The sequence below is a fragment of the Syngnathus acus genome, chromosome 23, assembly GCF_901709675.1.
Source record: "Syngnathus acus chromosome 23, fSynAcu1.2, whole genome shotgun sequence".
In the NCBI taxonomy this organism is placed as follows: Eukaryota; Metazoa; Chordata; class Actinopteri; order Syngnathiformes; family Syngnathidae; genus Syngnathus; species Syngnathus acus.
In genome coordinates this window covers 3,379,463-3,406,008 of record NC_051107.1, presented here as the reverse complement: position 1 = coordinate 3,406,008, position 26,546 = coordinate 3,379,463, and the positions used below count along the sequence as shown (strand labels likewise).

Here is a 26,546-nt window from a genome sequence, read left to right as displayed (position 1 = left end):
CTTACTGACCTTACTCAGCGCTAAAATAGATTTTACACATTGCTGCAACTGACTTAAATGGCTCCACCGGGGACTCATAATATGCTTTTAATTGAATTCTAAGTGCATTGAACCCCCACTTCTAGCAGTTATTCATAATACCATCCATCACATTTGCCGATAAGAGAGATTTAAAGAGTCTTTGCGTGTCCGTATGAGATTAGATTGAATGACAGACCAGGAGGTTTTGCTCGTCACATTCAATAAAATCAAAATACTCCAAAGGCTCGTTTAGACTAAATCGGCTTTTTTTTTTTTCTTCCACCAAGCCAGTGAAAAGAAAAAAGTATAAAATTGCAAATTTATCAGGTCGTCCGATTGTGCTATTTATAGGTATAGTGGATATCAAAGGTTTACACAATCCTGCTCAATTTCAGGTTTATTTGAAATGAACTCAGAATACCTTCAAAAAAAGCTCCAGTCTTTTTTTTTTTTTTCCTCTCACTCTGACGCACAAAAATTGAAAGGAATCAAATCTTATCAAAATGAGCTGCCCAGCCATCGCCCTAAAATAACTTGTGTTGAAAGCAATCGTCACATCTAATTATATTTATCAGGCAAGGCAGAACAAAAAAAACATGACCTCAGTGACAGAATACGAAAAGTGAGGAGCGAACAGACCGTGTTTACTCGGCAACAGCGTAAAAATAAAATTTATTATAACACCTCGCTTTCTAAGAACGTACTGTACCTGTGTTCAAATAATCCTACATGGTTGTTTACAAGCGCTTGTTATCAGGCAGCTGCTGCCATGACATTTAGAATCGGAAAGCTTTCTTCCACCGCTGAGATTTATTTCCCGTGCACATTAGAAGAGGAAGAAAACTGACCCGAGAAATGTCGGAGTAACGAGAGACCGGATTAACTGTGTGTGTTCGATGAGAAGGTTGGGTTGCGCCCTGGGGAGTGGATAGAACAAAACCTTTTGTGTTTGATTTGATGAATCGAACAAATCGGAGGTGAATGTCCTTATGATCTTGCTTGCCTCTACCACTTCGGATCTTAGTAGAATGGCGATTCTATTACAAAAGTGAAATACAATCCAAATGCATTACAAAAATACAGAGTAATAGTTGTCGATCTTTGCAGAGGATAAAGAATACATGCCTGTGAGTATTCATGTTATCTGTCTACAAGTGTTGCTTCACCGTTTGTGTTCAAATGCCCGAACTTGTAAGTTGTATCAAAGCATACATTGTTCTGACAAACATTTTTTTTTTGTAGAGCTCTTAATCCTACTATACTACTGTATCTGGTTATAATATTTGGTGTATCTGCAATTTATATGAATAGTTGTCGATCTTTGCAGAGGATAAAGAATACATGCCTGTGAGTATTAACGTTATCTGTCTACAAATGTTGCTTCACCGTTTGTGTTCAAATGCCCGAACTTGTAAGTTGTATCAAAGCATACATTTTTCTGACAAACATCTTTTTTTTTTTTTTGTAGAGCACTTAATCCTACTATACTACTGTATCTGGTTATAATATCTGATGTATCTGCAATTTATATATATAAATACAAGTGCCATATATATATATATATATATATATATATATATGTATATATATATATATATGGCACTTGTAAAAGGTGTGTTATGGCTTCAGAGTAAACAAGAACATGTCGTCCCGTATCAAACTGTGCATAAATGATTCCAGTGCCCTTGAGATATTGAACTGAAGCATGCTAATTACGTTTTAATGGAAGAGGCTGCCATTACTGCGAATTTAACACTCACCGCATAATTATACGCCAGACTATAAAATCGATGGCGACGACTTTTGAGTCCCAGCGGGGTCACATGGTTCACACAGTCGGAGGAAGTCGGAATATTCACCGTCTCCAATAACCGGCTGGCTGCTCGGCCATACCTCACATGCACTCGTTTCTCAATCTGCCAAAATGTAGGATATTGCAGAAATGTCAGATATTATCCTCCCCTGACAGCCTTATGTAAATCCCACGCGTGTGTCAGGGATAATCCTCTTAGTGGGAGAAGGGGTCGCCTTAATGGGGAACAAAACAGTTTGCCTCCCCTGTCCTCTGCTTTTAATAATCAAAATGGAATTTGCATGAAGGCCGGCACACCTTGTGTAGGAGTAATCCTTGCCAGAGGACACGACTGCCGTCCCGTTATATTTTATTCCATGTTCAAAGATGACAAAGATGACATCAACACAAACACGATGGTTTGGATGGGTGCAAATTGCGTGGTCAGCTTGACACTTTCTGCACATGAAAATATGGACTTGTAATATTATAAATATATATTTATTGTAACAAAACAGTTTTTAATGTGTTAAACCTTATGATAACTAAAATTCAGTATCTTGTATTCAGTGAGATGAACATGATATTGTACAAATTTAGTGTAGTTTAGAAAAAACAATTTTTTAACTTTAGTAACTGAGGTCTCTAGCGCCCTCTGCTGGTTATAATAACAGCATAGTACAGTGTTTTTTTTTTTTGTTTTTTAGTTCAAAAGAAAATGCCAATAATGCCACTAACCTCCACTTTACTTTCCCCTCCAAATTGTTTTGGTTCTGTATTTAGAAATATTTTTTGGTTACGGAATACTCCAAGATGTTGCAAAATACTTCTCTTATAACCATAATTAAAATGTACCTTCTTTAAAATATATATAATTTCTTGATACTTTGGTATGCAGCCCTCAGGGGGGAAACGTTTGGCCACTGTTATAAGAAAAATAAAAAATGCTGATTACGCCAGGATTAAACACATTGTTGATGCTGTTCATTAAATAGCCGCTAGAGGGCTTTGCACCGGATAAGACTTGTGGGAGGTTCAGTGTCTCATTTCGTACGGGACACTCCAGTACTTTTCTAATTATATCTTAAACTGAGCTCACTCCCAACTTTATGACACAAATGCTTTAATTTGGTGCTTTTGACCTCATACTAATAAAACATAAGTCAACTTCAGAGAATGAGACAACTACTATACCGAAATTGCAGCTCCAAAAAAACAGCAAAGCATTTAAAGCCAAACTGTTCAAAGTTTAATCTGAGGTCAAAGTGACATCAAGCGTTCCGCTCCATTGTTTACAATGCATCATGACACTTACTACTCGGTACACCCGCCCAACCCTGAGGGAAACTGAACAAGGTCCTCAGGATAGTTTACTCATTCTAACTAAGTCTGTGTACCATTCAGCTATTTGTAATCCATATCAAATAAGATGTGTCTCGTTCACGACTGAATGCTTGCGATGAATGTGACCGCGCAGCTGTCTCCTCCCAACGAGATGAAAAACAGGGGACCTCATGTGGAGCGAACAGGAAAACAAACTTCTCGGGAACTTTAATGAGGAGATTTGAGTGGCTTCTCCGCTGGGGTTGAACTCCAAACGACACACGCTTGGACAGGAGAGGGGGGGGTCGAGAAGCTTTCAACGTGCTGCAATTTTTCATCATTAGCAAGGTTAGTCAATTTTGACAAAAATATTTGTCACCAAACTGGACACAGCTGTTAAATGTACAAGTTACAATGTCTGTGAATTTATTGTCTAACTCCGCTCAAAGTTCATTGGAGTTTGACCCGCTGGCATTCAAATAGTTACATGTCAGTGACGTCAATATAAACTTTGAAAATACTGTTAGAAAAGATGGTGAGTATCTTGTGAATTCATTTCCCGGCCATCTAATCTTTGTGACCTTCATCGATGCCTTGCCAAGGTTCTCGGCGTTCCATCTGCCGGCACATCGTGACGAGCTTGACAAATGGAGCTCATCCAGAACCGCAACTCCACTCAGGACCTTTCGGACCTCGTGGTCTCCCGCTGGGACTCGATGCCACAAATGTCATCATATGGTCGGTAACACATCGCGCATTTTATAATATGGCAAAATCCTGGTATTGAAACAGGGGTGTGTAGACTTTTTCATTAACTGTATATATTGTATTCTAAATATATATCTTGGAGAAAAGGCAAAATTGATCTCCTCTGTTTTCTCCTCGACAGATAGTAACATCATCATCGTCCTGGGCGTGTTGACCTTTGCCCTCCAGCTGTGTTTGGCTCTCCTTGTCATGCGGAGATGTCTGAATCTGGACCAAAAAATCCGAGAGGCTACAGAATGCCCGCAGAATTTGCAGAAACTTCAGATAGTAGGTGGGTTGTGGAGGTTTGACAAATTTCAAGTTTTCATGGTTGCATTTTGAATTAATCGCAGTTAATTAACGCTATAATTACTTTTTTTTTTTTTCTTCCCTCTTTCAAGTTCCCTCGTCCTGCCAGCAAGATGTTTCCAAACAGACTCCTCATCGGTTTTATGACGACTGTTTCTTGACCTCCCCAGGAGAAGGATCCGCTCCCACTGGAACAGCCAAAACCTGTCTCTTTGGACCTTACATACACTGGGACCTGGTTCAGAACTGAAAATGTGATGAAGAAAAGTTTTTCTTGATTTGTATGTTACCAAAAAAAAGTGATACCAAAGTGCAATTAGCTGCTCATAAATTGTTATTCATTTACTGTTTGCACCATCTCATGAAATCCATTACAAAGAAAAATATTTGTGTCGGATGCTATTATGCTCTTTTTATCTTGGTTCACTTCTTGATTTAATTATATCATGTATGTTTGTGAAAAAAATTTTTTACAATATGATTACGAATTATACTATTTAGTTTTCAATTTTTCATGGAAATATTTTGAATTATATTTTGTGTATTTTAATCGGAACGTGTGTGTCGTTCCAACAATCGCCAACAGGTGGCAGTAATATCGACGTATCATCGAGTGTCAACGGTCTTATTAACAAAGAAGAACGATGGAACGAAACAGCATACAAATTTGTCTATAATTGATTTTATTTCGGTAGTTATTCTCATTGTGTGAATTAATTTTGAGCATTTACTAATGAATAATCATACCAGGCTTGTTGTTATCGTAACTGTTTGTTTTTTGCATTATTCGAGTGGTTAGCTAACTGGCTATTGGTGGCTATCAGCAACTTTTCATCAAGAAGATGGAGTCGATTCTTTTTTCAACCATTTCCCAAGGTTAGTTTGTTGTTCGTGCATGAAGGAATAAAAAAAATATTCGGGGTGTTAAACGGTAAAAAGAATGGTGACATTTCCATCAGAGCTACAAGATAAAATGAGTTAGCTTAAGTTTGGAATAATGGAAGGAGCAGTTTCCCAAGGACACCGTTATAATATTTAAAAAAAATCAAGATGTCTACCGAAATATTTATAAACTGTTTTCTAGAATTTCAATCGAGCTAAATTTGAAATGCATCCAGAACCTGGAGTAAGGCAATCACAATGAAATGATGGAACTCAGTTTGAGAATCACTGCAGTTATTTTAAATTGTATGTATTTTTTTTTTTTTTCAGGTAGTCAATTACCTCTGCCTTCTCTTCGTCTACTGGTGCCGCCTCTGCAGCTCCTGTCAGCTTCCATGTGGCAGACCCTAAAGAAACAAGAAGTCACCAGCTACTGGGAAATTGCCGACTTTGTCTCTTTGGCCGTAGAAATTGTCCCGGAGCTGCTCGTGTACAAGCACAGGATGCAACTTAACCTGGGTTTAAGAGCCAGGGTGAGTACAACAAAGAAGAGCAAGTGAGAAGTTACTGTGACAACATTATGCCTTTCTTTACTCTTAGTATATTCTCGAATTATGCCGAAGTGAACAGCCGCTGGAATGTGACGTCATCTTGTCACTTCTGGACAAGATGAAACAACAAAACACCTCTGCAGAACACGTAAGTGCCTTTTTAATTCCAGTTTCTGCCTCGCTCTTATCAGTTGAAACATTGCAGGTGAATGAAGAAGAAGAAGAAGCCATAATACGCTTCATGGAGTCAATTCAGGTTCTGCTCAAGAATCCCGAAGAGAGACAACACTTTTTTATGGTAAGGCGTTATCACTTTGATTTGAATTATGTGGTCAAGGGGTTCAATTTATGACACTTGTTATCTCAAAGGAGGTTTTCCCATCTTGTTATGGACCCGAGTATGACCAGGATCTAAAGTCGCTGTTTTGGGAATTCCTCTGTCGACTCGCTCAACTGTTACCTGTTCCTGATCTCAAACAGGTGAGCAATACCTTTTCTGACGTTTGGATTGGAAATGTAGATTGCATGAGGTTGCCACTAGAGGGCGTGTGTGTCCAATTAACTAGCAGCTAATGATGAGCTTTGAACAGTGAATTTATCTCGGTATGATGCATTGCAGAATCAATTGTCATTGTGTCGATTGCAGACTGTTTGCTGGCTTGAATCTTCAATAACAGATGAATGCGTGCATCCACTTAGTGAAGTTAATGACTTAAAAGTTTTACTCCAGCACCACAAACACCTCAGACGTTTAAAGCAGCATGGTAATGTATTTTTTTAAGCAATGTGTGCGATTATTAGGGAGTTATTAATTAACTAATGTGCTTTAAAAAAAAAAAAGTTCCAGCTACAAGCATGGGGGACAAAATCCTTGCCTCCCTTTCTGCCTTCCATCCTGGCGGAACGGCCAAAGCGGAAGAACAGTCGAACCAAGCAGACCCGGAAAGTGATAGTCACATCCATGTACCTACAGTAGATGAGGTGACCATTGAGGTCACTGCAGAAGTTGAGGCGGAATTAGAAGAAAATGGTTTGGTCCAGCAAGCAGAAGAGATGACCTCAGATGTGGATGAAGGTAAAGAAAGGGAAGGAATGGATGGAAAGACGCAAAGCGACCTCGCCAGGACGCAGCAGGACGACTCGACTTCCGTTCGGCGTCGGAGCGCTTCGGGCCCTCACGACTGTCCGGACTGCGACAAAAAATTCAAGTTTGCCTCGTTGCTCACGGCCCACCGGGTCATCCACACAGGGGAGCGCCCCCACCGCTGCTCCGAATGCGGCCGCTGCTTCTCTTTCCGGCAGGCCCTGAGACGGCACAGAAACACGCACAAAACACGCAGGCAAACGCATGACGAGCTGGAGTTCACAAACCGCTCGAAAACTCACATCGGGTCAGCGAGGGGCGAAGCGGCGGAAATGCCGGAAAATGCGGGAGCGGAGCCCGTCGACAAAGTCGTTCCTCTCGTTAATGTCCGCACGAGCCGGCGCAAACGCAAACCCACCATGAAGATCCAAGTCATCAACTTGCAGAAACGCATGAACAGCAAGACGAAGCAGGATGTCAGCGGGGAGAAGCCAGCAGCCTCCTTCACTTGGTCAGTTTCTTCTTACACATTAATTTATTGTATTAATTGACTGATATCATTGCAATTGGTCACATCGATCGAAGACGAACGTCACTCCGATTTTTTCTCAAAACAGTTCCGAGCATTCGTACTGGTCACCCTCCGTCTCAGCAAAGGATGCCGAGGAAGGTGAGTGTTTGCTTCGTTTACTCCGAAAGCGTATTTTCCGTTCCAGCTTTATTTTTCGGAATGTACACACAAATCGGGTCACAACGTTCCGTCATTCAGAGGACGAGCCGCCGCGGCAGCAACTGGAGCGTGTTGGCTCCGGTGATGACAAGATGGCCGCCGACGCCGACGAGGAGGGTCGCTTCACCTGCAGGGACTGCGGCAAGAGCTTCAAGTTCCTGTGCTTGCTTAAATCGCACCAGCGCATCCACACGGGCGAGCAGCCGTTCGTCTGCTCGCAGTGCGGACGACGTTTCTCCTTCAAGCAGTCCCTGCAGAGACACAAGCAGACGCATAAGCCCGGCAGGTACGAGCGCGGCGGCGTCCACGGCGAGGCGCTTAACTCGCACGTGCGCGCCCACGCGGACAGCGGTCGCTCGGTGTGCTCCGAGTGCGGCCGCATGTTCGCCGGCAAGTCGGCGCTGATGAGGCACCTCCGGACGCACGGCGAGCGCGTCCAGAGTTCGCTCGGATGCCCTCAGTGCGAGCTGAGCTTCCGTTGCGCCGGCTCCCTCGCCAGCCACCTGCGCACCCACCGGGAGGAGCGATCCTTCTCCTGCAGCTGCGGTAAGAGCTTCGCCTACCGGACGGCGCTCGGCGCCCACCAGCGCATCCACCAGAAAGAGCGTCCGCACGTCTGCGCCCAGTGCGGCAAGGGCTTCCTCTACAAAGGCGGCCTGCTCAGCCACATGAAGATCCACTCGGACGAGATGCCCTTCATGTGCTCCTTCTGCGGCAAGTGTTTCAAGAGGGAGCGCAACATGAAGAAGCACGAGCGCTGCCACACCAGGGAGAACGTCTACGCCTGCTCGCAGTGCGACAAGAGCTTCGTGTACAAGGCCACGCTGACCCGCCACGAGCTGACGCACTCGGGCGAGCGGCCGTTCCTCTGCTCCGACTGCGGCAAGGGCTTCTTCTCGCACGGCGAGCTGCTCAAGCACGAGCGCTTCCACACGGGCCACAAGCCCTTCCAGTGCCCGCACTGCGGCAAGAAGTTCACCCAGTCCTGCTACCTGACGGTCCACCTGCGCTACCACACGGGCGTGCGGCCGTACACCTGCGGCCAGTGCGACAAGAGCTTCTTCAGCGCCACCCGCCTGAAGAGACACGCGCAGACGCACACGGGAGAGAAGCCCTTTCGCTGCGGCGAGTGCGGCAAAGCCTTCAAGCAGTCCCACAGCCTCAAAATGCATCACCGCACGCATAAGATAACTTGAAGACCAGCTCTCGGTATGAATTACTCTTTCCTAATGGATCTTTGTGAAACGACAGGAAATTTGCAATTAAACCTGCTACGGGATTGTGATGACATTTGGATAATTTATTTATATTTAGTCATAAAAATTCGGTATTGGTTTTAGTGTAATAATGACCAGAACATTGCTCTAGAAATCTTTTTTTTTTTATTGGTGTGATACAAGATTACAAAGCAAAATATTGTTTTAATAGACTTGTAACGTTTCGTGATGGGAGAACAACTTTCAAAAGCATCTTTTCAGAAAATGAGTATTTTTTAGCTTGGAGTTTTATTTGGCTGACAAACGGGGGAAAAAAAGCCAGAAGAGCATTTGTGAGCTACACAACGATATGCAGTGTAATTGGGCAGTGGTCACTCCCCATAGCTTTGTTGCGGATTTTGCTGTCGCACAAAGCGGGCACCAACGAGGACGACAGCACAAAATAATCGAGCCTCCAGCCCACATTCTTTGACCTGGAATTCATCATGTAGGTCCAGAAGGTGTACGCGTTGGCCTGCTCGGGATAGAGCTCGCGGAAGCTGTCGACGAAACCGGCTTCCAGCAGTTGGCCGAAGCCTTCGCGCTCCTCTGGGGTAAAGCCTGCGCTTTTCTTGTTCCCCTTTGGGTTCTTCAAGTCGATCTCCTGGTGGGCCACGTTGAGGTCGCCGCATAGCACCAGCGGCTTCTGCATGTCCAGCTCGCTTAAGTAGTTGCGGAAATCCTCGTCCCAGGTCTTGCGGTAGTCTAAGCGCACCAGGCCTCGGCCGGAGTTGGGCACGTAGGCCGTCACCAGGTAGAAAGTGGGGAACTCGGCTGTGATGACGCGGCCTTCCTTGTCGTGTTCCTCTTTACCTGAGGGATTGAAGACATCCTTCAAAGAAAATCTTTCTTACTCCCCTCAGCACGTTTCTTCAAACACTCACCGATGCCATACGTCACTTTGGTGGGCTCCGTTTTGCACAGCATGGCCACGCCGCTGTAGCCCCCCTTGTCGTCCGACACGCACCAGTACTTGTGAGGGTACTCGGGCATGGACGTGATGTCAGCCGGCAGATCTTTTTCGGAACACTTGGTCTCCTGCAGGCACAGAACGTCTGGATTCTCTTCCCGTACCCACTGGAAGGAAACACAAGAGTCAACGGGGGGGGGGGGGGGGGATATGCGGTCTGGATCTTCAGGGCCAACTCACATCCAGACCGTTCTTCTTCACCCAAGCTCTCAGTCCATCCACGTTCCAGGAGGTGATCTTCATGTTGGCCTCCCGGTCGTCTTTACTGGTCATTTTGTCCGGAGGGTCTTCATACATTATGGGGGTTTCTGGTTCTTTAGTTTTCTTTGCTTTCTTTGGGGTACTTTCTGTAAATTGGGCATGATGGCAGCAAGTATGGTGAGGTGAAAAGGTTGTTTTTTTTCCCCCTTATGTGCATGCCGCACTCACCAGACGCAGCTTCATTGTCGCCTTCTGCTGTCGCCTCCTCTGCCTTCTTTCCTCGCTTCATGCTTGAACTTGCTCGAACGGTAGAAAACACACTTTGCACACCCGCAACACACACACGCCGTAGCAGGAACGCCGCTGAGAAAAGGTGGAGATAAAATTCATGTTATGTCATATCTTCAAACTGGAATGTGCTATCAGTTTATTCTTCCAGCCTTAAGATTATATTGTTTGTACTATTTCTTATGTTAACAATACTTGCAAAACACAAGGTTTGGTAATGGAACTTTAGATATCGGCTTATTATTGCAGTGGCTATTTCCAAAACTTTGTAAAATATGCATATTACAACAATTTAACTTGAAAGTCTAAAATGTATAACCTTTTTGCTAAGTTTACTATTTTGTGCAGTGATTCTACCTTTATAGCCAAATGAAAAGCGAGATGCGTGAATATAAACGTGCAGTATGATTTATTATCAGAATATTGACTGAATTAAATAGACAAGGAAACACGCTGCTAATTTAAACACGCATACTGCACATGACCAATTCATGATTGCACAATGCGTGCGGCTAACATTAGCATTTCATTGTAACAAAGACAACGGCTGGAGGCCTCTTGCAAAGAAGCCACTGAGATTTTTCCCGGCGAATTAAGCGTCATCAGCTAGCACCAAATGCTGCAAGTTTTAATATTCTCATAGGAGACCGCAAACAAATGTCGATTTATACAGCATGCAAATATTCTTACTCGCACTTTAGTAGGATGCAAAGTCCCGGACACGCTGCTCACTCAGCACCAGTCACTCCCCCCGAACGTTCATGCAAAACGAGACGCGCTGTAAGAGGAACTACAACTTGGAGGCGGCAAGTGCCGAATAACGTTATTATTATGACACTAATAAAAATTCTAAAAACCTTTCAAAAAATAAATGTTTTGTGCCGCAGTATTTGTGAGATAAAAATATAGTTTTTAGACTTATTAGATTTTATTACCTCGCGCATGCGCATACCGACGGAAAGCATACCGTCAAAACGCCTGATGTAAATTATATTAACGATTCAATTGTACAAATTTTCAAACGGGTCTAAATATCACTATTTCTACCAAATAATGGCGAAATATTTTTGCGGGAAATATTTGACATCTAAATACGTTTATTGAATTTAACACTCAGGCGATTCGGACGTCCCAGTATTTTGGGTCCTCGAGACCTCACATGGACGAGTCGAGGAAGTGCTCTAGATACACACATTTATTTATGTTTTGTATAAACAGCGAATGTGGACTAATGTGAGTTTACAAAAGGTCCAATGTAAGTACAATGGTTGCTGGGTATTCACACTAAGTTTAATGGGTGACCAAGTAAACACTGTAGCATTCTGTTGTAGCATGGCTAGCTGTAAAGAATGCTAATATTTTGACTCAATCTGGGAAGTGTCTTGCTGTTTGATTACATATCAATAATTATCCAAGTGCAAAACACCAGTAGTGCAACTCATGACTTTGCATTCTCATTACAGACTTGAAACTAGTTTTTTGCTGCAATGACTGTAGTGATTGGATTTGAGGGCAGTGCCAATAAGATTGGCATTGGGATCATCAGGGATGGAGAAGTACTTTCCAACCCTAGACGGACCTACATTACACCTCCTGGAGAAGGCAAGAATATTTGGGATGAACATGACTCCATAAGACCACTAGTGCATGTCTTAGATGATATTTTGATGTTCTTCTCAACAGGCTTCCAGCCCAGTGACACAGCCAGACATCATCGCTCTGTTATACTGACGGTCTTAAAGGAGGCTCTGGAGGAAGCAGCCATCGAACCTTCTGACATTGACTGTGTGGCGTATACAAAAGGTTGCTCAGCACGTTGTGAATAAGTTGATGGTGTATTGATTGGTTTGTCTTTTCATCAGGTCCTGGCATGGGTGCCCCCTTAGTCATAGTTGCTCTGGTAGCTCGCACAGTGGCCCAGTTGTGGGGCAAACCCCTCGTCGGTGTCAACCACTGCATCGGTCACATCGAGATGGGCCGACTCATCACTAAAGCCAACAACCCCACCGTGCTTTATGTCAGCGGCGGGAACACGCAGGTTGGTGGCAGGATTTAGGTTTTTTTTGTTTTTTTTATACAAATCTATTGTGCATTCGCTTCTGTGCAGGTCATCGCGTACTCTGAGCGGCGGTACAGAATCTTTGGAGAGACCATCGACATCGCGGTCGGGAACTGCTTGGACAGATTTGCCAGAGTTATCAAGGTTTGTGTTCTGTTCATTTTTGGCTGCACAGCTACTATTTATACATGAATTGTTTTACTGTGCAGATTTCAAACGATCCCAGTCCAGGCTACAACATCGAACAGCTGGCCAAGAAGTAAGTGGTAGCAGATATTCAAGGAAAAAGCATTTTTGATAATATCACTTATTATGCAGAGGCTCTCAATATGTGGAGTTGCCATATACTGTAAAAGGAATGGATGTCTCATTTTCTGGGATACTGTCCTACATTGAGGTGAGTTTTTTTTTATTATTATTATTAAAGAATAACGCACTTACTATATGATGCTGTTCTTATAATAGGACGCCGCTAATAAAATGCTTGGATCCGCTCAGTGTACAGCAGAGGACTTGTGCTTCTCCCTACAGGTTAACTTGACAGACTCATTAAATATTTTACATTGATGTACATTATATGTCGGGAAAATATTTTTTTGTTCCTTCAGGAGACAGTTTTCGCAATGCTGGTGGAAATCACAGAGCGGGCCATGGCTCACTGCGGCTCTCAGGAGGTTCTCATTGTCGGTGGTGTTGGCTGTAAGTCAAACTGAGCACTAACTTTTAGTTCATACTAAAAAAAAAAAAACCATTCACAGGTAACCTGCGTCTCCAGGAGATGATGGGGGTCATGTGCAAGGAAAGAGGAGCCAAACTTTTTGCCACAGATGAAAGGTTTCTGACCACTGCACTGATCAGAATGTAATATCATACTAAATTAAATTGTGACACGTTGTAGATTCTGTATCGACAACGGCGCCATGATCGCTCAGGCCGGCTGGGAAATGTTTCGATCCGGCCAAGTGACCGAGTTGGAAGACTCGTGGATCACACAGAGGTAAGACTTTCAAGCCTGCTTTTGTTTTTGATGTATATTTCTGACAACTGCTTGTGTTGCAGATATAGAACAGATGAAGTGGAGGTGACATGGAGAGATTAATTGACAGAAAGCATCATGGACACTTTGAGGGAAAAGTTTTGACTCTGCCCCATCAGATCTTCTCTCAGGTAGCTTCTGATATATTGTGCATAAGTTGTATTAGGTGAAGTGCAGCCAGCCCTTGAGTGTTATGAGGGTGTTTTTTTTTTTTTTTTTTTAATAGACCACTCCTGCACACTTGAAGCCTCCTGTCCAGAAAACATGTTTTTAACAGTCAGTGGGACACAATTGTACTCAACTTCATTTAATATTTGTTTTTCTATACAATTCAGGTTCAAATATACATTTAAGAAAATCCAGAGTCACTTATTTCCAATAAACAGCCATTAGTCAAGTTTATTCGCTTTTATTAAGCAATACTGTCCACGTACATTCCTCCTCCAGTGTAATTTTTTCCAAATTCTTTTTCAAAAATCAACATATTGAACACTGAGCTCCCTTATGAATTCTCGAGCAACATTCACCTGATTAGAAAGCGAACAAGAAACAACAAAAGAAAACGGAACAAACGGGGGGGGTCTCTTGGGGGAGGGGGGGCGACAGCATTAAGATCCAACAGGGCTAAAGGGGGAATTCTACTGTGCCTTTGAATACACCCCTCTGTAAACCGAAAAAAAACATCAAGAGTAAAAACTCGAGTAGGTATAAGACGCCACGCCTCACGTAGAATTGGGGAGGTGAAAAAAAAATAAAACACCGTCCATAACTTTCTCGCACGGCCATTGCTAATAACAGATTCATCTTTAACAAAGTGCTTGATTGACCACACGCTTTACTTGGGACACAGTTGGTTAAAACAGCAACTTTCAAAAAAAAAAGGGGGGAACGGTCTGATTACTTAAGGCAGACTTTTTAATAAGGCGATTGAAAATAATAACGTTCATTGCTGTAAGATCTCGAAAAGGAGTTAGTCCAAAGTGTCTCAGTGTGGCTTTGCATGAAGACATCATCCTGAGTGCAGCGTGTGAGAGGGGACTCCAAGAATCGTCCGTCGTTAGGTGTCGTAATGTGCATGAAGGCGTGTGTTGATTGTGTGTGTGTGTGTGTGTGCGTGTCGGTCTGGATATGCTTTGGGGTTCCATGCGCTGCTAGGCTGGGTGCTCCTGGAAGTCCTTGTACCACACAACTCTTTTTGGATCTGAGAAGACATAGAATGAATCTCCTTTTAAAATCCAGTTAGCATTTGATAGGTCTTGTGATCAACTTAATGGTCAACGTACCTTTTTTCTGTTGGTTACAGATTGCATTCCATTCTGCAGAGAAACAAACCACAAAAAAGGTTACAAAACTAAATACGTGTAACTATTTGATGACGATTAAAACTTGGTCCATTACCTCTATTGTGGAAGTTCAGAGCCTCCACGAGGTGGCGACAACTGAGTAGCATCTCCCCATTGTGCTCGTCCAGCTCCGAGTGTGTAGACGAGGCGGTGGAGGTAGTGAAGGGTCTGGGGGTTTCTTCAGGGGGATGGATTACGAGTGGCGGTTCTACTGGCGCTTGCGTGTCTGTAGGTTGAGGTTCGGGGGTGGTGGGATGAGGGTTGGCGCCCTCTGCGACGGGTCTGGTCTCGCTGATGAAACTGAGCCCCCATTGGTTTTGGAGCAGGACGCCGATGGCGGGGCGGTCGTCCTCCAGAATGCCGCTGGCCGTTTTGGCTTTCACCTTGGAGGCGTAGCTGACGGTGGGCTGCAGCTTGGCGGGGCTGTCCTGCACCGGGAAGGCAGGCGGGGGCTTGAGGAGCGACAGACTGTCCTCCACCCACCTCTCCTTCTGGTTCACCTTTTGCGAGCGGTTGAACCCCTTCTGGCCGACCTCTCGGCGAAGGCTGCGGCCCTTGTGCTGCTGCAGGCCTTTGCGCTCCTTTTCCTTGCGGAAGCCAAAGGCGTGCACGTGGCCCGGTCCGTTCAGGTCCGAGTCGGGGGAGAGATGCCGGGACTCTCCTCCAGAGATGCAGCCTCCGCCTCCTCCCCCGCCGCAGTTGCCGGAACCGGGTGACAGGCGGCGGTTTCGGATGTGTGGCTCTGGGTTGGTGGTTGCAACGAGGACTGCTGGGTCGCACAAGGGATCGGACTCGCAAACAATATTACTGGCTTCCCATGTACCTGAAAGAACACAGCAAAACATCGAAATGGGTCGGATTGATACAGAGGTGACCCGGGTAGGAAACAGATCATTATTTGTATGGATCAAATAAAGACAAGATTGTTTGATTGCCGTTATTCAAGCCACTATTTGAACGGGTGATGTCACCCACTGGCGCTTTAGAAAGGAAAAAAAAAAAAATCCGAGTGAGGTCACAAGAGAACTGACGGTAAAACACTAGCCTGGTTTCAAGTTAAGCTCAACAAACAAGGGGTGGAGGAGGCTCAACTGAACGCAGACTCCGACCGAACATTCGAGAACTCCCAAGTGGAAAAAGTAGCAGGTTGAGACGGCGCCGAGGTTGCTAATCTCCCAAGACGGACGCTTGTTAGCGAACCTTCATTAGCAGCGTCACGATATGGAAGAATCACGCGACGTTCAAAACCCCGAAGTTCTACTTTCGATTGGCGATCTTCCGAAGAAATGAAAGCGTGCGCTAAGCTAGCCGCGCTCGACAAAGTTTCGTAACCCATTCAATGCAAAGCGGGGAGTCGCCAGCCAGCGAGGCTCTTTGAGGTAGCGGCGCTAGCCATGTCGGCGAGCGCCTAAAATAACGCTTCGAATGACTTCAATCCTTCAAATATATCGACGAGTCACACGTTCGTACCTGTCTTGATATGCATGTCTTTTCGCCGAAAGCGTCGTTGAGCGCGGAGCGTTGAGTTAACTTTTGTTTATAGCGTTGGGATAACGTCGGCTTGCCTGGAAGTCTCGCTCTCTTGCCTGCCTGCCACCACCAGGAAACGACACCTCAATGTGGGTGGGACAGGAAGTAAAGCGGGCCCATAAATAAACGCTCCGGCGGGAAACCCGGAAGCGTACACGGACGAAATACGTACCGAAAGCACACGTGACAAGCACGTGGGCAACGACGAGTGGAGCACATGACGTCATGTTCTTTGACGTCATTAAATCCTTATTAGAATACCCTGCTACAAATTAAATCAGAACAGCATCGAGAACATTCAAGGTGCCCAAAAAGTAAACTGCACTCAGTAAATTCAACATATGCAGTGTTTTTTTTTTTACTTTATTTGTGATCATCAAATCAGACCATGAGGTCTGCATAATACTTTATGCCTAAGACATTTCTCTGAACATCTTAAACCTGAGGACTTTTAAAAGGAGACACCAGAAATAAGTAAAAGACAAGTGCTGTAAAAATAGGCCAATAGAAGATTACAATAATCCCTCATTTATCGCGGATAATTGGTTCCAAATCCGCGAAGTACGGTCACCAACAAGAAGTACTGGGCAGGCTAACGAGTTAGCAGAAAGATGCTAATTCGCGATCGTGCTAACACGCGAAAACGGACTTCTAAAGGAACGTAAACGAACATTTGGAGCAATACTACATTGTCCTAAAGGTTGGACACGTTTCCTCAATTTATAAATTTTATTTTGACTTTTAAATGTTTTTTTAATTTGGAAAAAAAAAATCCGCGATGTAGTGAAGCCGCGATAAACGAAACGCGAAGTAGCGAGGGATCACTGTACTCGCCTATGATTTGCATGCAGAGTTCAAATGGTCTCAAAATGACAGATTTCATTTAAAAGCGACGACAAAATTCAAGTACATAGAATGTAAACAGTGAATATAAAAAATAAAAAAGTTAAAAGACATTTTTTTTTGTTACATTACATTGTTTTGTTGCTGTACATTGTTTTGTTGCTGTTCACCCACACCCATTGAGTTCTTCAAGTTGCCGCTGCTGCGCTTTTTCTAGCTCATCCAGCCTCTCACGCAGTTGGACCATCTCCTCCTCTTCCTTAACACACACAGAAGAAAAGATCTTGCCGTGTCCTGCAACATACCAACATGTCAACTTACCGGTACGTTTGATCCCGCGTCCGTGACGCCGAATGGGTTCTGCGTAGAGGTGAGGACGGCGGGTCCGAAACTGAAGGAGCCCTGGTCGGCCAGCAGGAGGCGACGGAACTCGTTGTGTCTCCGTTGGAGGTCTCGCATCCTTCTGCGGAGCTGAGCGTGCTCCTCGGAGTGAAGTGGACGTCTGGAAACAAAGGCTTGGGTAAGTGATGCACAATGGCAAAAAAAATTAAAAAAAATTTGTTAATTTGACTTGTTGGCTGCTGCAGCTTCCAGTTTCAGCTCCTCCATTTGAGCCTTCAACAGTTGGATCTTATTCTGCAAGCTCTTCTCTTTGTTCTCCGTCTGGGTTCTTCTCTGCATCACAAAAGGTACCGTAATTTTCGGACTATAAGTCGCACCGGAGTATAAGTCGCACCAGCCATAAAATGCCCAAAAAAGTGAAAAAAAACATATATATGTATATAAATCGCTCCTGAGTATAAGTCGCCCCCCCACCCAAACTATGAAAAAAACCGCGACTTATAGTCCGAAAATTACGGTAAGTGGATAAAAAAAAAAAAAACACCCCTGTTGAAATATCAGGGTTCTTTTTTTTCGGCCTACAACTTAATTAGGAATACCTTCTTTTGGGCCACTGCGGCCCTCTTCATTTTGTCTTTGAGCTGCGAGTATTTCTCATCCAGCTTGGCCTTTCTCTCTTGCAGCTTGTGTTTCTCCTCCAGCCACTCGATTCGATTCTCTTCCACCCGCCTGCCGCAGGAACACATTGCAGGATGGACACAATGACAAAAAAAAAATCGAGGTCGTTTTTTTACGTACCGCTCTGCCTCATGTTGGCTCCTCTCAGCTTGGGTTCGGGCAGTCCTCAGTTCCTCCCTCACTCCGTCCACTTTGGCTTTCAGGCGCAGATTTGCTTCCATCAACTCGGCTTCAGAGCGCGACAAGGTGCCCAGCTCTGCACACAGCTCCTCATTTTTCTGTTATGAGAAAAATCATCAGCTGATTGAATAATGTAAGCCAATTTTGGGGTTGTCCTACCTGCTTCAAATTTGACGCCGCGACCGTCTGTCTCTCCAGCTCCTCAAGCTGGATGCTTTGCTGCTTTAATCTAGCCCTGAAAGACAAAAAAAAAATGTTTGCATTCGAAAATTGACTTAAGAAAATTGTCAGGATAAAGTCTGACCTCAGGGTCTGCAGTTCTTTGCGAACAGATTCTTCTCCTCTTTGGGCCATGCGGAGTTGCTCCTCCCACTCTTCTTTCTGGGCTTGCTCTTTGGTGTCCTGCAGCGCCCTCTGCTGTTCCAACTCAGCCAGGCGGTGCTCCACCTCCATCCTAAGGGCAATCCAAGCAACACAATTTTTTTTTCTCGAATCGCTATTATTTTCTCGTTTTACCTTTCCTCCTGTAAGACAGCTGATTTGTAGATTTCCTCGTCACGAGCCGACTGCACCTTCCTGGCCACCTCCCTCTCTTTTTCCACAATCATTTCCTTGTGTCTCTCCACGGCATGCTTAAGCACTTCCACGTCTGTCTGCAGGCCTGGAAAAAACCAAAAGACTTTTGTAAAACCTTTTTAAGATGGTTAAATGGATCAGAAAAAAAGCTCGAACCTTCCAGTTGACCTTTCAGGGCATCTCTCTCTCTTTCCAGTTCGCATTTTGAGCGGGCACATTCCAGTTTGACGCTGGCCACCTCCATTTTGTGGGAATGCGTCAGGCTTTCCATCTGTCAGGAGCGCCGCAAAGCACAGGTGATGCTACTTTTAGCATATTCACCTAAAATATCAAAAATGGATTACCTGTCCGCTCAGAGCGTTGACTTGCTTCTCGGCTTTGTGCAGTTGTCCAGTGAGCTGACCGTTCTGTTCGTGGCTCAGCCGGAGTTCGCTCTCCATCCGCTCCAGTCGCGAGCGCAAAGATTGACGCTCCGCCTGGAACGTTCAAACAACTTTCAGTTATGTCTCACCACGCAGCCATGGAAGGCTGGATGTTGCGACCTCCAGAGATTTCAGAGCAGCCTGAGACTCCGCCAGTTGCCGGTTCTGAACCCGCTGAACGTTCTCCGCCTGCTGCTCCGAGTGGTCCTTCTGAGCTTGCAGCTCGGCCACCTCTGCCTGCAGAGCCTTCGAGCGCAAGGTGAGCTGGGTTTTCTCCCTCAGCAGAACCTCCACTTGTCTCCTATCGTGATGAGAGTCGGCATTCTGGTACTGGGCTATTAGGTTCTCCTTGTCTCTGTCCAGGTGGGCAATCTGGCCAGAGAGAAAGACTTATTGTCTGGAGCCATTTTTTTCTTCTTCTCAGTTTTTAATCAAGCTCACCTCAGCCTCATAGCGCAGCTTTTGCTCCTCCACGACACGAGCGTGTTCTTCCTTTTGGTGTTCAAACTGTGCATTGAGCACAGTGTAGCCATAACGCAGCTTGTTGAACTCTGACCTGTACTTCTCTGCCTCCTACACACACATCAGTATTATACAGTGGTTTGATTTTTCAAATTGAACACAGACCTCTTCCAATCTGGCGAAGCGTTCTCTGACTGGACCCTCCATCTCCTGTTGCACCTGAGCTCTGAGCAACTCCAGACGCTGAGGAGTCATCACCTGGTACATTTCACACAAAGTAGCGATTATACATTTATATTTTCTATTTTATGTCAAAATGAGTGTACCTGCAGTCTGAGCTCCTCCGTCTCCCTGTTTTTTTCCAGAATTTCTCTTGTGCGCTCAGCTAACTGCAACTGGAGCCTCTCGAGTTGAGCCTGCAGATGCCGTACCTCCTCTTGTACCTGGATGAACTCCTCCTGCAGGCTGAGGAAAAAGTATTTTGTTAAATGTCGGATGTTGATTGAACATATCCATTCTCGTGCTAGATCGTACCTGGTGTGTTCGGTTTTAAGTGTCTCATAGTTGCCTCGATGGAGTTCACACTTGGTCCTCTCGTCCATGAGCATCTTCTGCAGCTCCATCTCGGCCCCGGCAGACAATCCCGGCATGATTGCGGACGTCCCCAGCGGAAAAGACTGCTGGAGGGCCGAGGAGCTCATGTCACCTCTAATAGACGTCAAAAAAGGACAAAGGTAAGGCGAGCGTCTGACTCCGCAAGCTACCTAGCCAATTATAACAGATCAAGCCAAACGAGGACCTGCAGTCAAGTCGGTGTGCTATTTGAAAAGTGTCTTCCTTTGTTGTCAGTCTCCATGGCAGCTATGTGAAGAGTCAGGCTATTATTTGATACAATCACAGCCTCTTAGCTGTCAAGACAAGGTTGTTCATCAACCTCAAGTGATTAGTTCGCTCCCTTGCTTGGCTGCAGGATTTGTTGTGGAGACGAGACGGGGTCTGGGGCAGCTGATAACAGCGGCAAAATCATTTTATTGCAAACATATCAAATTATTGTTACCATATTGAAATTACACTAAAATATGTTAACACAGGATTTCATGGTGCTCCAGCTCACTAATGCAAACAAGAAATTTGCACAGGAATAATCGTGCATGTGCAGTGATATAGTTTTGTTATGATGGCGTAACACTGGAAAGTACAACAAAAACCAGTTAGTATTCAAATATCGCGCGTTGTCTCCCGCCACTCATGGACGATATCCAACCACCCCGCCTTGCACAACGACGAATACCGAAGATATTTGATCTGTTAGTTAATATTTAAAGACGACATTACAGAAGAAACTAAAGTTTCTCGCAATGCAGCTACACCCGAGCTAAGATTACGAAATCAACAAATAGATTTACGCTTATGGATAAAGTTAGCGTCCATGCAAAACGATCCTCTTACTTACGGTTCTAATTTTGCGTCGAAATGGGCACATGAACACTTAGAATTATTATTTTTCCCCTCAAAGTTGTCTCATACTCGGTTTGCTAGCTTTTTAGACAACTAGCTAGCGCATTTTAAAACTACAAACTAGAGGATGATGGGAAATGTATTGTTTGTGAGGCTTATGCTTGGCGGCGAAACGAAATGCAATAGCGCCCTCTTGTGGATCATACGCGATGGTAAAAATTTTTAGTGTGACTTTTAAATTCTTAATCTCGTTGTCAGGCATTATTTACTCACTTGGGGGAAATTGAAGACCATCATCATAGAGAAGCCTTGTCCTCCTTTTGTTCTATACATCCAAGTTCTTCCATTTGCTGGTGCTGGAGTTTTTCCAGATCATCTACTCTCTGACGAAGTCGGGCCATTTCTCTCTGCTCCTCCTCCTCTTGCTAAACATTGACGAATTTGACACTAAAATGGGCAAACTGGCACAGATAACGGGCAACATGGTTGGTGAGACGTACTTGCACATTGGAAAGCATCATCTCAGACCCGAGGAAGAGGGCAGGGCGGGTGGGCGAGGAGATTTGGGCCGTGCCGACGCTGAAAGAACCGTTGCTACACATCAGAAGGCGTCGGAATTCGTTGTGCCGCTGCTGATAGTCCATCAACCTTCTGCGGAGGTCACAATTGCCTTCAAATCAGATGATTGTGGAAATGATCAGGCACGTTTTTCTTCTCAGACTCACTTGTTGGCTGAAGTACCATCCTGTTTGAGTTCATCTATTTGCTCCCTCAGCATTTGGATTGTACTATGCAAGCTCTGCTCTTTTTTTTCCTCCAGGTCTCGCCGCTGCGCAACACAACAAAACGCACTTTTGCTCTATAACTGGGAGCAAATGAATTTTGACGTGGAAGGACCACCTTCTTCTCGGCAGACGCTGCTCTCTGCAGTTTGTCTTTCAGCTGGGTGTATTTATCTTCCAGCTTGGCTTCTCGCTCCTTTCTGTCCTCCACCAGCCTGGGGGAGGAGCAAGAATTGGGGTAAGAGATTTTCACCGGCATGCTGATTCAATCGCACCTGTCTGCCCCGCGACGGATGTTCTCCTCCCGCATGATGTCCACTTTTTCCCTCAGACGATCATTTGCTTCCATCAGCTCCGCTTCAGACCATGACAGCGCCCCCAGGTGGGAGTAGAGTTCCTGGTTTTTCTATTGAAGAGGAAGTAAAAACATTTTAGAAACTCACCATTAGTCTAAAAATGATTGTGTTTGTATATTTTGATTTTGCATAATGAAGTTTGTCTACTCACCTCCTTGAGGTCAATCACTTCTGCTTTGTGTCTCTCCAGCTCCTCCAGAGGAGCACTTTGCTGTTTTAATTTAGCTCTGACAAGATCAAATGTTTGACATTCAGCCACGTTTAGAGTTCTTTGGGTTGAAACCAGGAAAAAAAAAAAGGTAAGCAACCCGACCTGAGGCTTTGAAGCTCTTTCCGGACCGACTCTTCTCTCTTATGGGCCATCTGAAGGTGGTCCTCCCATTCGTCTTTCTGGGTTTGCATGTTCATCTCCTGCATCGTCTTCTGCTGTTCAAACTCCAACGCACGTTGCTCCAACTCCAGCCTAAAACAAAAACCAAAAAAAGTCAGGAATTTTGTAATCTGTCAAACCCGCTTGGATCTTCTCACTTTTCCTCCAGCAAGGCAGTCGTCTTGTACATCTCCTCATCACAGACAGACTTCACCTTTCTGATCATCTCCATTTCTTTCGAGACAAGAAGCTCATTGTGTCTCTCCAGCATTTCCTTTAAATCCACCACCTCTATTTGCAGACCTGAAGACACACAATTCAAACAACATTGGCCACTAGTATCTGAAATAAATGTCCTTCTATGAGCATGAAAAGCTAAAAGAAAAGTCAATTTACTTTCCTTCTGGGCTCTCAGCGAATCACACTCCCTCTCCACCTCGCCTTTGGAGCGGTTGAATTCCAGTTTGGCGTTGTCCAACTCGGTTTTGTGTGACAGCTTCAGGCTTTCAATCTGACAGGCAAACAACGCAACAGCGCCCTCTTCTGCTCTAAATATGTAACTGCATATATATATATATATATTTTTTTTTATAGTTTGAGCTTTTGTTGTTGGAGTTGCTTGATCTCACCTGGCAGGTGAGTGAGTTCACTTCTCTTTTAATTTTATGCAGTTGTCTGGTGAGCTGGTTGTTCTGCTCCAGGCTGAGATGAAGTTCGCTCTCCATGCGCTCCAGTCGCATCGCCATGCACTGGCGCTCTGACTACAAGCGGCTTCCATTAAAACATCTAACTCACCTTCCGAGATACCGGCGGTCTCACCTCCAGCGACTTCACCATGGCCTGAGACTCGGTAAGTTGTCTGTTCTGAGAAAGCTGGATGGATTCCACCTGCTGGTCCGAGTTGTCCTTCTTCGCTTGCAGCTCATCCACCTCCGCCTGTAGACCTTTCAGCAACATGGTGAGCTGCGTTTTCTCCTTGAGCAGAAACTCCACTTGCTTCCTTTCGTACAGCGGATCTACGTTCTTGAACTGCGCCGCCAGATTTTCCTTCTCTTTCTTCAGATGAGCAATCTAACAGGTCAAATATTTTTACAATCATCTCAAAATGAGACACTTCCTGATCCCCTCACCTCCACCTCATAACGCATCTTCTGGCCTTCCAGTCCACCGACGTGTTCCTCCTTTTGGTGTTCAAATTGAGAATTGAGCACAGTGAAGGCGTAGCGGAGCTTGTTGAATTCGGAGCGATACTTTTCGGTCTCCTACACATCGCAGAAGAAAATTAGGTGTCAATGTCAACTTCTGGAAAATTTCTAAGATTATTTTACAACAACCTCTTCCAATTTGTTGAAACGCTGTCGGACTGGAGCTTCTAACTCCTGCTGCACTTGAGTTCTGAGCAACTCCAGACGTTTTGGAGTCATCACCTGCAATTTAGGACGGATTGTATTTGATTTCAGATACAATCATACATTTAAAACAATATGACAGCTCTTCAAATTTTATTTACCTGCAGCCGAAGCTCCTCCATTTCCCTTTGTTGATTGAGAAGTTCTCTTGATCGCTCAGCCAACTGTAATTGGAGCTTATCCTGCTGGCCATGGAGACGTTTGACTTCCCCCTGAATATGCAATAGCTCATCCTGCAAACTAAAAATTATTTATTTTTTAATCTTCTCTTGAGTAGTGTTAACCAGCAGTGGTTTAAACAATACTCATAGTAAATCAAAATAGAACCTGGAATGTTCTATCTTGAGAACGTTGTAATTTGATTTATAGGTTTCACACTTCCCCTGAAGATCAGACAGCATGTGATGAAGCGCCATCCCGGTCGCAGGAACCATCGGCAGGTTGGAAGCGTCCATTTTGATATAAACTATAAAGTAATAAATGAGGGAGGCAAGCTTATGCTATGTTTTGTGTCCTAACATCAAAGTTAATAAGGTGACATGGGATCAGAGGTATGATGTCATAAACAGGGTGCGTTTGAGTGCCTTCTGGTAAATGGGAATTCTCAACTTCATATGTTGAAAGTGCAATTCGTTGAAACGTAACAAATTATAACAGAAATATAATGGTTAACTGCTGTCAAATGGTGTTATCGTTGCTTGCAAGTCAGTGAGTACGTTGATTAAAAAAAAATCCAATAAAAAATAACGACGCATTGATTCCTGAGTTGTGCAATAACTTGCCAATCGTAACTTTATTCCCTCATAAAACAAAAATGATGCAATGATCATAAATAAAATGTAAACACCAAAAGAGGTTTAATGGAAAAAAATTCAACTGTTGAAACATAATGTGCACAACAGCAAGTCTCCAAATTTACAGGGAATCATTGTAAACAGATTTATTACAAAACATGATCCAAAATGGGGCAAAAAAAAATCACTAAGCCAGCTGTAAAAACAACTCTTGGTACTTGGATTTGATTAATAATAAAAAAATAAAATATTGCTTATTAGTCTGTTACAAAAAAAATATTTGAGTGAAGCTATGAATTAGAGTCTTTTTAAAAATATATCAACAGGGTATTTAAATACATAAATTACCAAAACTACAACCTTCAACTTTATACACAAAATACACTTGATTGCCAGGTCTTATTCGTCGTTCCGTTTCAACCGGAGCTGTAAAAGAGAGACAGACTTTTAAAAACCAAAATAAAATAAAAAGTATATGGGCGTTTTGTTTGTTCACCTGTCGGCAGCGTCAAAGTCATCCGCGGCGCCGCCGTCCGACTTGGATCCAGCTCGCAGTTTAAACGCATCTGAAAAGAACACAATCGGATTCAAGTTGACACCATTGACGGCCGCTTTTCCTCCTGACCTTGAATCCAGCGGATCTGCGTAGCCGGGCCGTAGCCTTGCTCGTTCTTGGCGGCGATGCGGAAGACCAGCGCCGGCCGGTTGGCGGCGGAGCAGTCCAGATGCGCGTTGACCAATTGGTTGGAGCCGATGGTGCAGAACATCTTGACGCCGCGGTAGATTCGGATGAACGCCATTTGGCCCGGTCCTTCCGAGCTGGACGAGCGGCTTTTCTTCACCGCCATGTACATGGAATATTCCAGAATCCGGCCTGATGGAGATGGAGGAGCTTCCCATGTAATGTGGACTAAATCATTCGCCTGTGTTGAAATACCAAAATGTCATTTTCTTTAATTGTCACTTTGGTGGGACATTTTTTTTGGAAATGCATTGCCTTTGTTATCCTGACTGCAGACGGCGCTCCAGGGAAACCGGGTTGGCACGTCTTGAACTCGCTGACGGGGCTGAAGTCTCCTTGGCTGAAGCAATTGAGGCCCGCCACTCTGAAGCGGTAACTCTGACCCGGCTCCAGCTCTTGCTTCTCTCTGTCCTGATAGTCGTGAGGAGACGGCAGCGTCCTCTGAGCAGACCAACAACCATCAGCAGCCTGCTTTGTTTATTTTTCCTTTTTTTTACCTCTTTAGTGACGGCAGGCCGGCCGCTGAAGGTCGCAGTCGCTTGGTTGTTGTCAGCTGGCAGATAATAATGGCGGACCTCAGAGAAGAGAGTTCTGAACACACCAACATCAAACCACGTGGCTCCCTCTGCATTCTGATCTCTTGTCTTCTCAGCTATATCGGAGGGGCAAAGAGACAATAGTGAATCTGTCGTGCATTTGGGTTCCGTACTTTTAGGAGCGTGAAATTTACCCTGCTGAGATCCTGACGAATCATCTTGGGATGATTTTGTCTGATTGTCGTGCCGCTTGGAACCATCCTAGAAAATGGCAAAGATATTAACCGATGTTTTTTTTTTTTGTGCTAGAGGAGCATCTCACACCTGTGCCGACGTGTTCCCTTCTTTAGTGTTGCATTCACTTGCACCGTGGGAGGACTGGAAATCTAAGGCACAATCCACAAAGGGAAATTTCTAAAATGCTACTTAAAAGCTAAATACCTCACGAGGAGATAATTTTCATTGACATGCCGC

General features: G+C 44.5%; 6 protein-coding genes and 1 long non-coding RNA gene across 26 annotated transcripts in view; 2 read left to right on the top strand and 5 right to left on the bottom strand.

The window, feature by feature from the left end:
- Nucleotides 1-977: 977 nt before the first annotated feature.
- LOC119117431 (O-sialoglycoprotein endopeptidase) lies at nt 978-17,288 on the top strand. Of its 7 annotated transcripts, none has more exons than XM_037243688.1 (14): nt 978-1,148; nt 3,291-3,484; nt 3,739-3,874; nt 4,026-4,175; nt 4,285-5,068; nt 5,405-5,607; nt 5,675-5,773; nt 5,831-5,923; nt 5,995-6,105; nt 6,272-6,389; nt 6,467-7,220; nt 7,327-7,379; nt 7,479-8,648; nt 9,559-10,805. In XM_037243688.1, the coding sequence occupies exons 5-13, from the start codon at nt 5,035-5,037 to the stop codon at nt 8,633-8,635; spliced, it is 2,622 nt and encodes an 873-aa protein (XP_037099583.1). In that variant the 5' UTR covers nt 978-1,148; nt 3,291-3,484; nt 3,739-3,874; nt 4,026-4,175; nt 4,285-5,034; the 3' UTR covers nt 8,636-8,648; nt 9,559-10,805. The 7 variants fall into 7 exon arrangements, 6 of the variants coding, with proteins under 6 accessions (XP_037099583.1, XP_037099582.1, XP_037099585.1 ...); XM_037243690.1 differs by lacking the exon at nt 978-1,148 and having other exon boundaries at nt 3,144-3,484; nt 7,479-7,725; nt 7,939-8,648; XM_037243687.1 differs by lacking the exons at nt 978-1,148; nt 9,559-10,805 and adding an exon at nt 11,618-11,750 and having other exon boundaries at nt 3,142-3,484.
- Nucleotides 8,799-10,223, bottom strand: apex1 (APEX nuclease (multifunctional DNA repair enzyme) 1). Its single transcript, XM_037243712.1, has 4 exons — nt 10,095-10,223; nt 9,846-10,012; nt 9,580-9,772; nt 8,799-9,508 (listed from the first exon to the last, which is right to left on the bottom strand). Exons 1-4 carry the CDS (start codon nt 10,153-10,155, stop codon nt 8,994-8,996), a joined length of 936 nt encoding a protein of 311 aa, XP_037099607.1. The 5' UTR covers nt 10,156-10,223; the 3' UTR covers nt 8,799-8,993.
- On the bottom strand, nt 13,643-16,223 carry si:ch211-214j24.10 (uncharacterized protein LOC558894 homolog). The gene is made up of 4 exons (XM_037243713.1): nt 16,063-16,223; nt 14,648-15,415; nt 14,533-14,565; nt 13,643-14,450 (listed from the first exon to the last, which is right to left on the bottom strand). The coding sequence occupies exons 1-4, from the start codon at nt 16,076-16,078 to the stop codon at nt 14,401-14,403; spliced, it is 867 nt and encodes a 288-aa protein (XP_037099608.1). The 5' UTR covers nt 16,079-16,223; the 3' UTR covers nt 13,643-14,400.
- cep83 (centrosomal protein 83) lies at nt 17,102-21,471 on the bottom strand. Of its 3 annotated transcripts, none has more exons than XM_037243699.1 (16): nt 21,357-21,471; nt 20,160-20,333; nt 19,952-20,090; nt 19,791-19,883; nt 19,605-19,736; nt 19,284-19,535; nt 19,086-19,217; nt 18,898-19,012; nt 18,682-18,826; nt 18,470-18,619; nt 18,325-18,400; nt 18,106-18,263; nt 17,907-18,036; nt 17,537-17,640; nt 17,287-17,467; nt 17,102-17,224 (listed from the first exon to the last, which is right to left on the bottom strand). In XM_037243699.1, the coding sequence occupies exons 2-16, from the start codon at nt 20,324-20,326 to the stop codon at nt 17,132-17,134; spliced, it is 2,067 nt and encodes a 688-aa protein (XP_037099594.1). In that variant the 5' UTR covers nt 20,327-20,333; nt 21,357-21,471; the 3' UTR covers nt 17,102-17,131. The 3 variants fall into 3 exon arrangements, with proteins under 3 accessions (XP_037099594.1, XP_037099591.1, XP_037099592.1); XM_037243696.1 differs by lacking the exon at nt 21,357-21,471 and adding an exon at nt 21,079-21,207; XM_037243697.1 differs by lacking the exon at nt 21,357-21,471 and adding an exon at nt 20,425-20,640.
- LOC119117441 lies at nt 19,326-26,140 on the top strand. Of its 2 annotated transcripts, XR_005096522.1 has the most exons (10): nt 19,326-19,422; nt 19,789-19,886; nt 19,991-20,359; nt 21,904-22,103; nt 22,197-22,247; nt 22,412-22,520; nt 23,263-23,441; nt 23,513-23,669; nt 24,370-24,440; nt 25,812-26,140. It is a non-coding gene; the product is annotated as an uncharacterized LOC119117441 (long non-coding RNA). The 2 variants fall into 2 exon arrangements; XR_005096521.1 differs by lacking the exon at nt 25,812-26,140 and having other exon boundaries at nt 24,370-24,968.
- LOC119117435 (centrosomal protein of 83 kDa-like) lies at nt 21,135-24,474 on the bottom strand. Of its 10 annotated transcripts, XM_037243703.1 has the most exons (15): nt 24,328-24,474; nt 24,102-24,240; nt 23,926-24,018; nt 23,722-23,853; nt 23,411-23,662; nt 23,221-23,352; nt 22,988-23,102; nt 22,750-22,894; nt 22,535-22,684; nt 22,373-22,448; nt 22,141-22,271; nt 21,984-22,080; nt 21,809-21,912; nt 21,584-21,734; nt 21,135-21,508 (listed from the first exon to the last, which is right to left on the bottom strand). In XM_037243703.1, the coding sequence occupies exons 1-15, from the start codon at nt 24,453-24,455 to the stop codon at nt 21,380-21,382; spliced, it is 1,974 nt and encodes a 657-aa protein (XP_037099598.1). In that variant the 5' UTR covers nt 24,456-24,474; the 3' UTR covers nt 21,135-21,379. The 10 variants fall into 10 exon arrangements, with proteins under 10 accessions (XP_037099598.1, XP_037099595.1, XP_037099600.1 ...); XM_037243700.1 differs by having other exon boundaries at nt 22,750-23,102; XM_037243705.1 differs by having other exon boundaries at nt 21,612-21,734; nt 22,750-23,102.
- hcfc2 (host cell factor C2) overlaps nt 24,839-26,546 on the bottom strand; it is a 3,751-nt gene continuing 2,043 nt past the window's right edge. Inside the window, exons 9-15 of one of the 2 annotated variants that reach the window (XM_037243694.1) lie at nt 26,397-26,458; nt 26,267-26,333; nt 26,034-26,188; nt 25,792-25,977; nt 25,420-25,717; nt 25,291-25,360; nt 24,839-25,220 (exon numbers count right to left, since the gene is read on the bottom strand). In XM_037243694.1, coding sequence (XP_037099589.1) covers nt 25,211-25,220; nt 25,291-25,360; nt 25,420-25,717; nt 25,792-25,977; nt 26,034-26,188; nt 26,267-26,333; nt 26,397-26,458 — 848 coding nt within the window. In that variant the 3' untranslated portion in view covers nt 24,839-25,210. The remainder of the gene's footprint in view (nt 25,221-25,290; nt 25,361-25,419; nt 25,718-25,791; nt 25,978-26,033; nt 26,189-26,266; nt 26,334-26,396; nt 26,459-26,546) is intronic. The other variant, XM_037243695.1, reaches the window with a different exon arrangement.

Excerpts from the sequence above, each read along its gene's own strand:
- apex1 (XM_037243712.1), bottom strand. The coding sequence starts at position 10,155 with ATGAAGCGAGGAAAGAAGGCAGAGGAGGCGACAGCAGAAGGCGACAAT. Across the intron at positions 10,013-10,094 it reads CGACAATGAAGCTGCGTCTG|AAAGTACCCCAAAGAAAGCA; the intron begins GTGAGTGCGGCA and ends CCCAATTTACAG. Across the intron at positions 9,773-9,845 it reads TGAAGAAGAACGGTCTGGAT|TGGGTACGGGAAGAGAATCC; the intron begins GTGAGTTGGCCC and ends GTTTCCTTCCAG.
- si:ch211-214j24.10 (XM_037243713.1), bottom strand. Across the intron at positions 14,566-14,647 it reads TCTGAACTTCCACAATAGAG|AATGGAATGCAATCTGTAAC; the intron begins GTAATGGACCAA and ends GTTTCTCTGCAG. Across the intron at positions 14,451-14,532 it reads CTGTAACCAACAGAAAAAAG|ATCCAAAAAGAGTTGTGTGG; the intron begins GTACGTTGACCA and ends ATGTCTTCTCAG.
- LOC119117435 (XM_037243700.1), bottom strand. The coding sequence starts at position 24,455 with ATGGACGCTTCCAACCTGCCGATGGTTCCTGCGACCGGGATGGCGCTT. Across the intron at positions 23,854-23,925 it reads GTTTCAACAAATTGGAAGAG|GAGACCGAAAAGTATCGCTC; the intron begins GTTGTTGTAAAA and ends TGCGATGTGTAG. Across the intron at positions 23,353-23,410 it reads CCATGGTGAAGTCGCTGGAG|TCAGAGCGCCAGTGCATGGC; the intron begins GTGAGACCGCCG and ends AGCCGCTTGTAG.
- cep83 (XM_037243699.1), bottom strand. The coding sequence starts at position 20,326 with ATGAGCTCCTCGGCCCTCCAGCAGTCTTTTCCGCTGGGGACGTCCGCA. Across the intron at positions 18,620-18,681 it reads GCTGTCTTACAGGAGGAAAG|GATGGAGGTGGAGCACCGCC; the intron begins GTAAAACGAGAA and ends GATTGCCCTTAG. Across the intron at positions 17,225-17,286 it reads ACGCGGGATCAAACGTACCG|GAAGAGGAGGAGATGGTCCA; the intron begins GTAAGTTGACAT and ends GTGTGTGTTAAG.
- LOC119117431 (XM_037243687.1), top strand. The coding sequence starts at position 5,035 with ATGGAGTCGATTCTTTTTTCAACCATTTCCCAAG. Across the intron at positions 5,069-5,404 it reads TTTTTCAACCATTTCCCAAG|GTAGTCAATTACCTCTGCCT; the intron begins GTTAGTTTGTTG and ends TTTTTTTTTCAG. Across the intron at positions 5,924-5,994 it reads AGAGACAACACTTTTTTATG|GAGGTTTTCCCATCTTGTTA; the intron begins GTAAGGCGTTAT and ends GTTATCTCAAAG.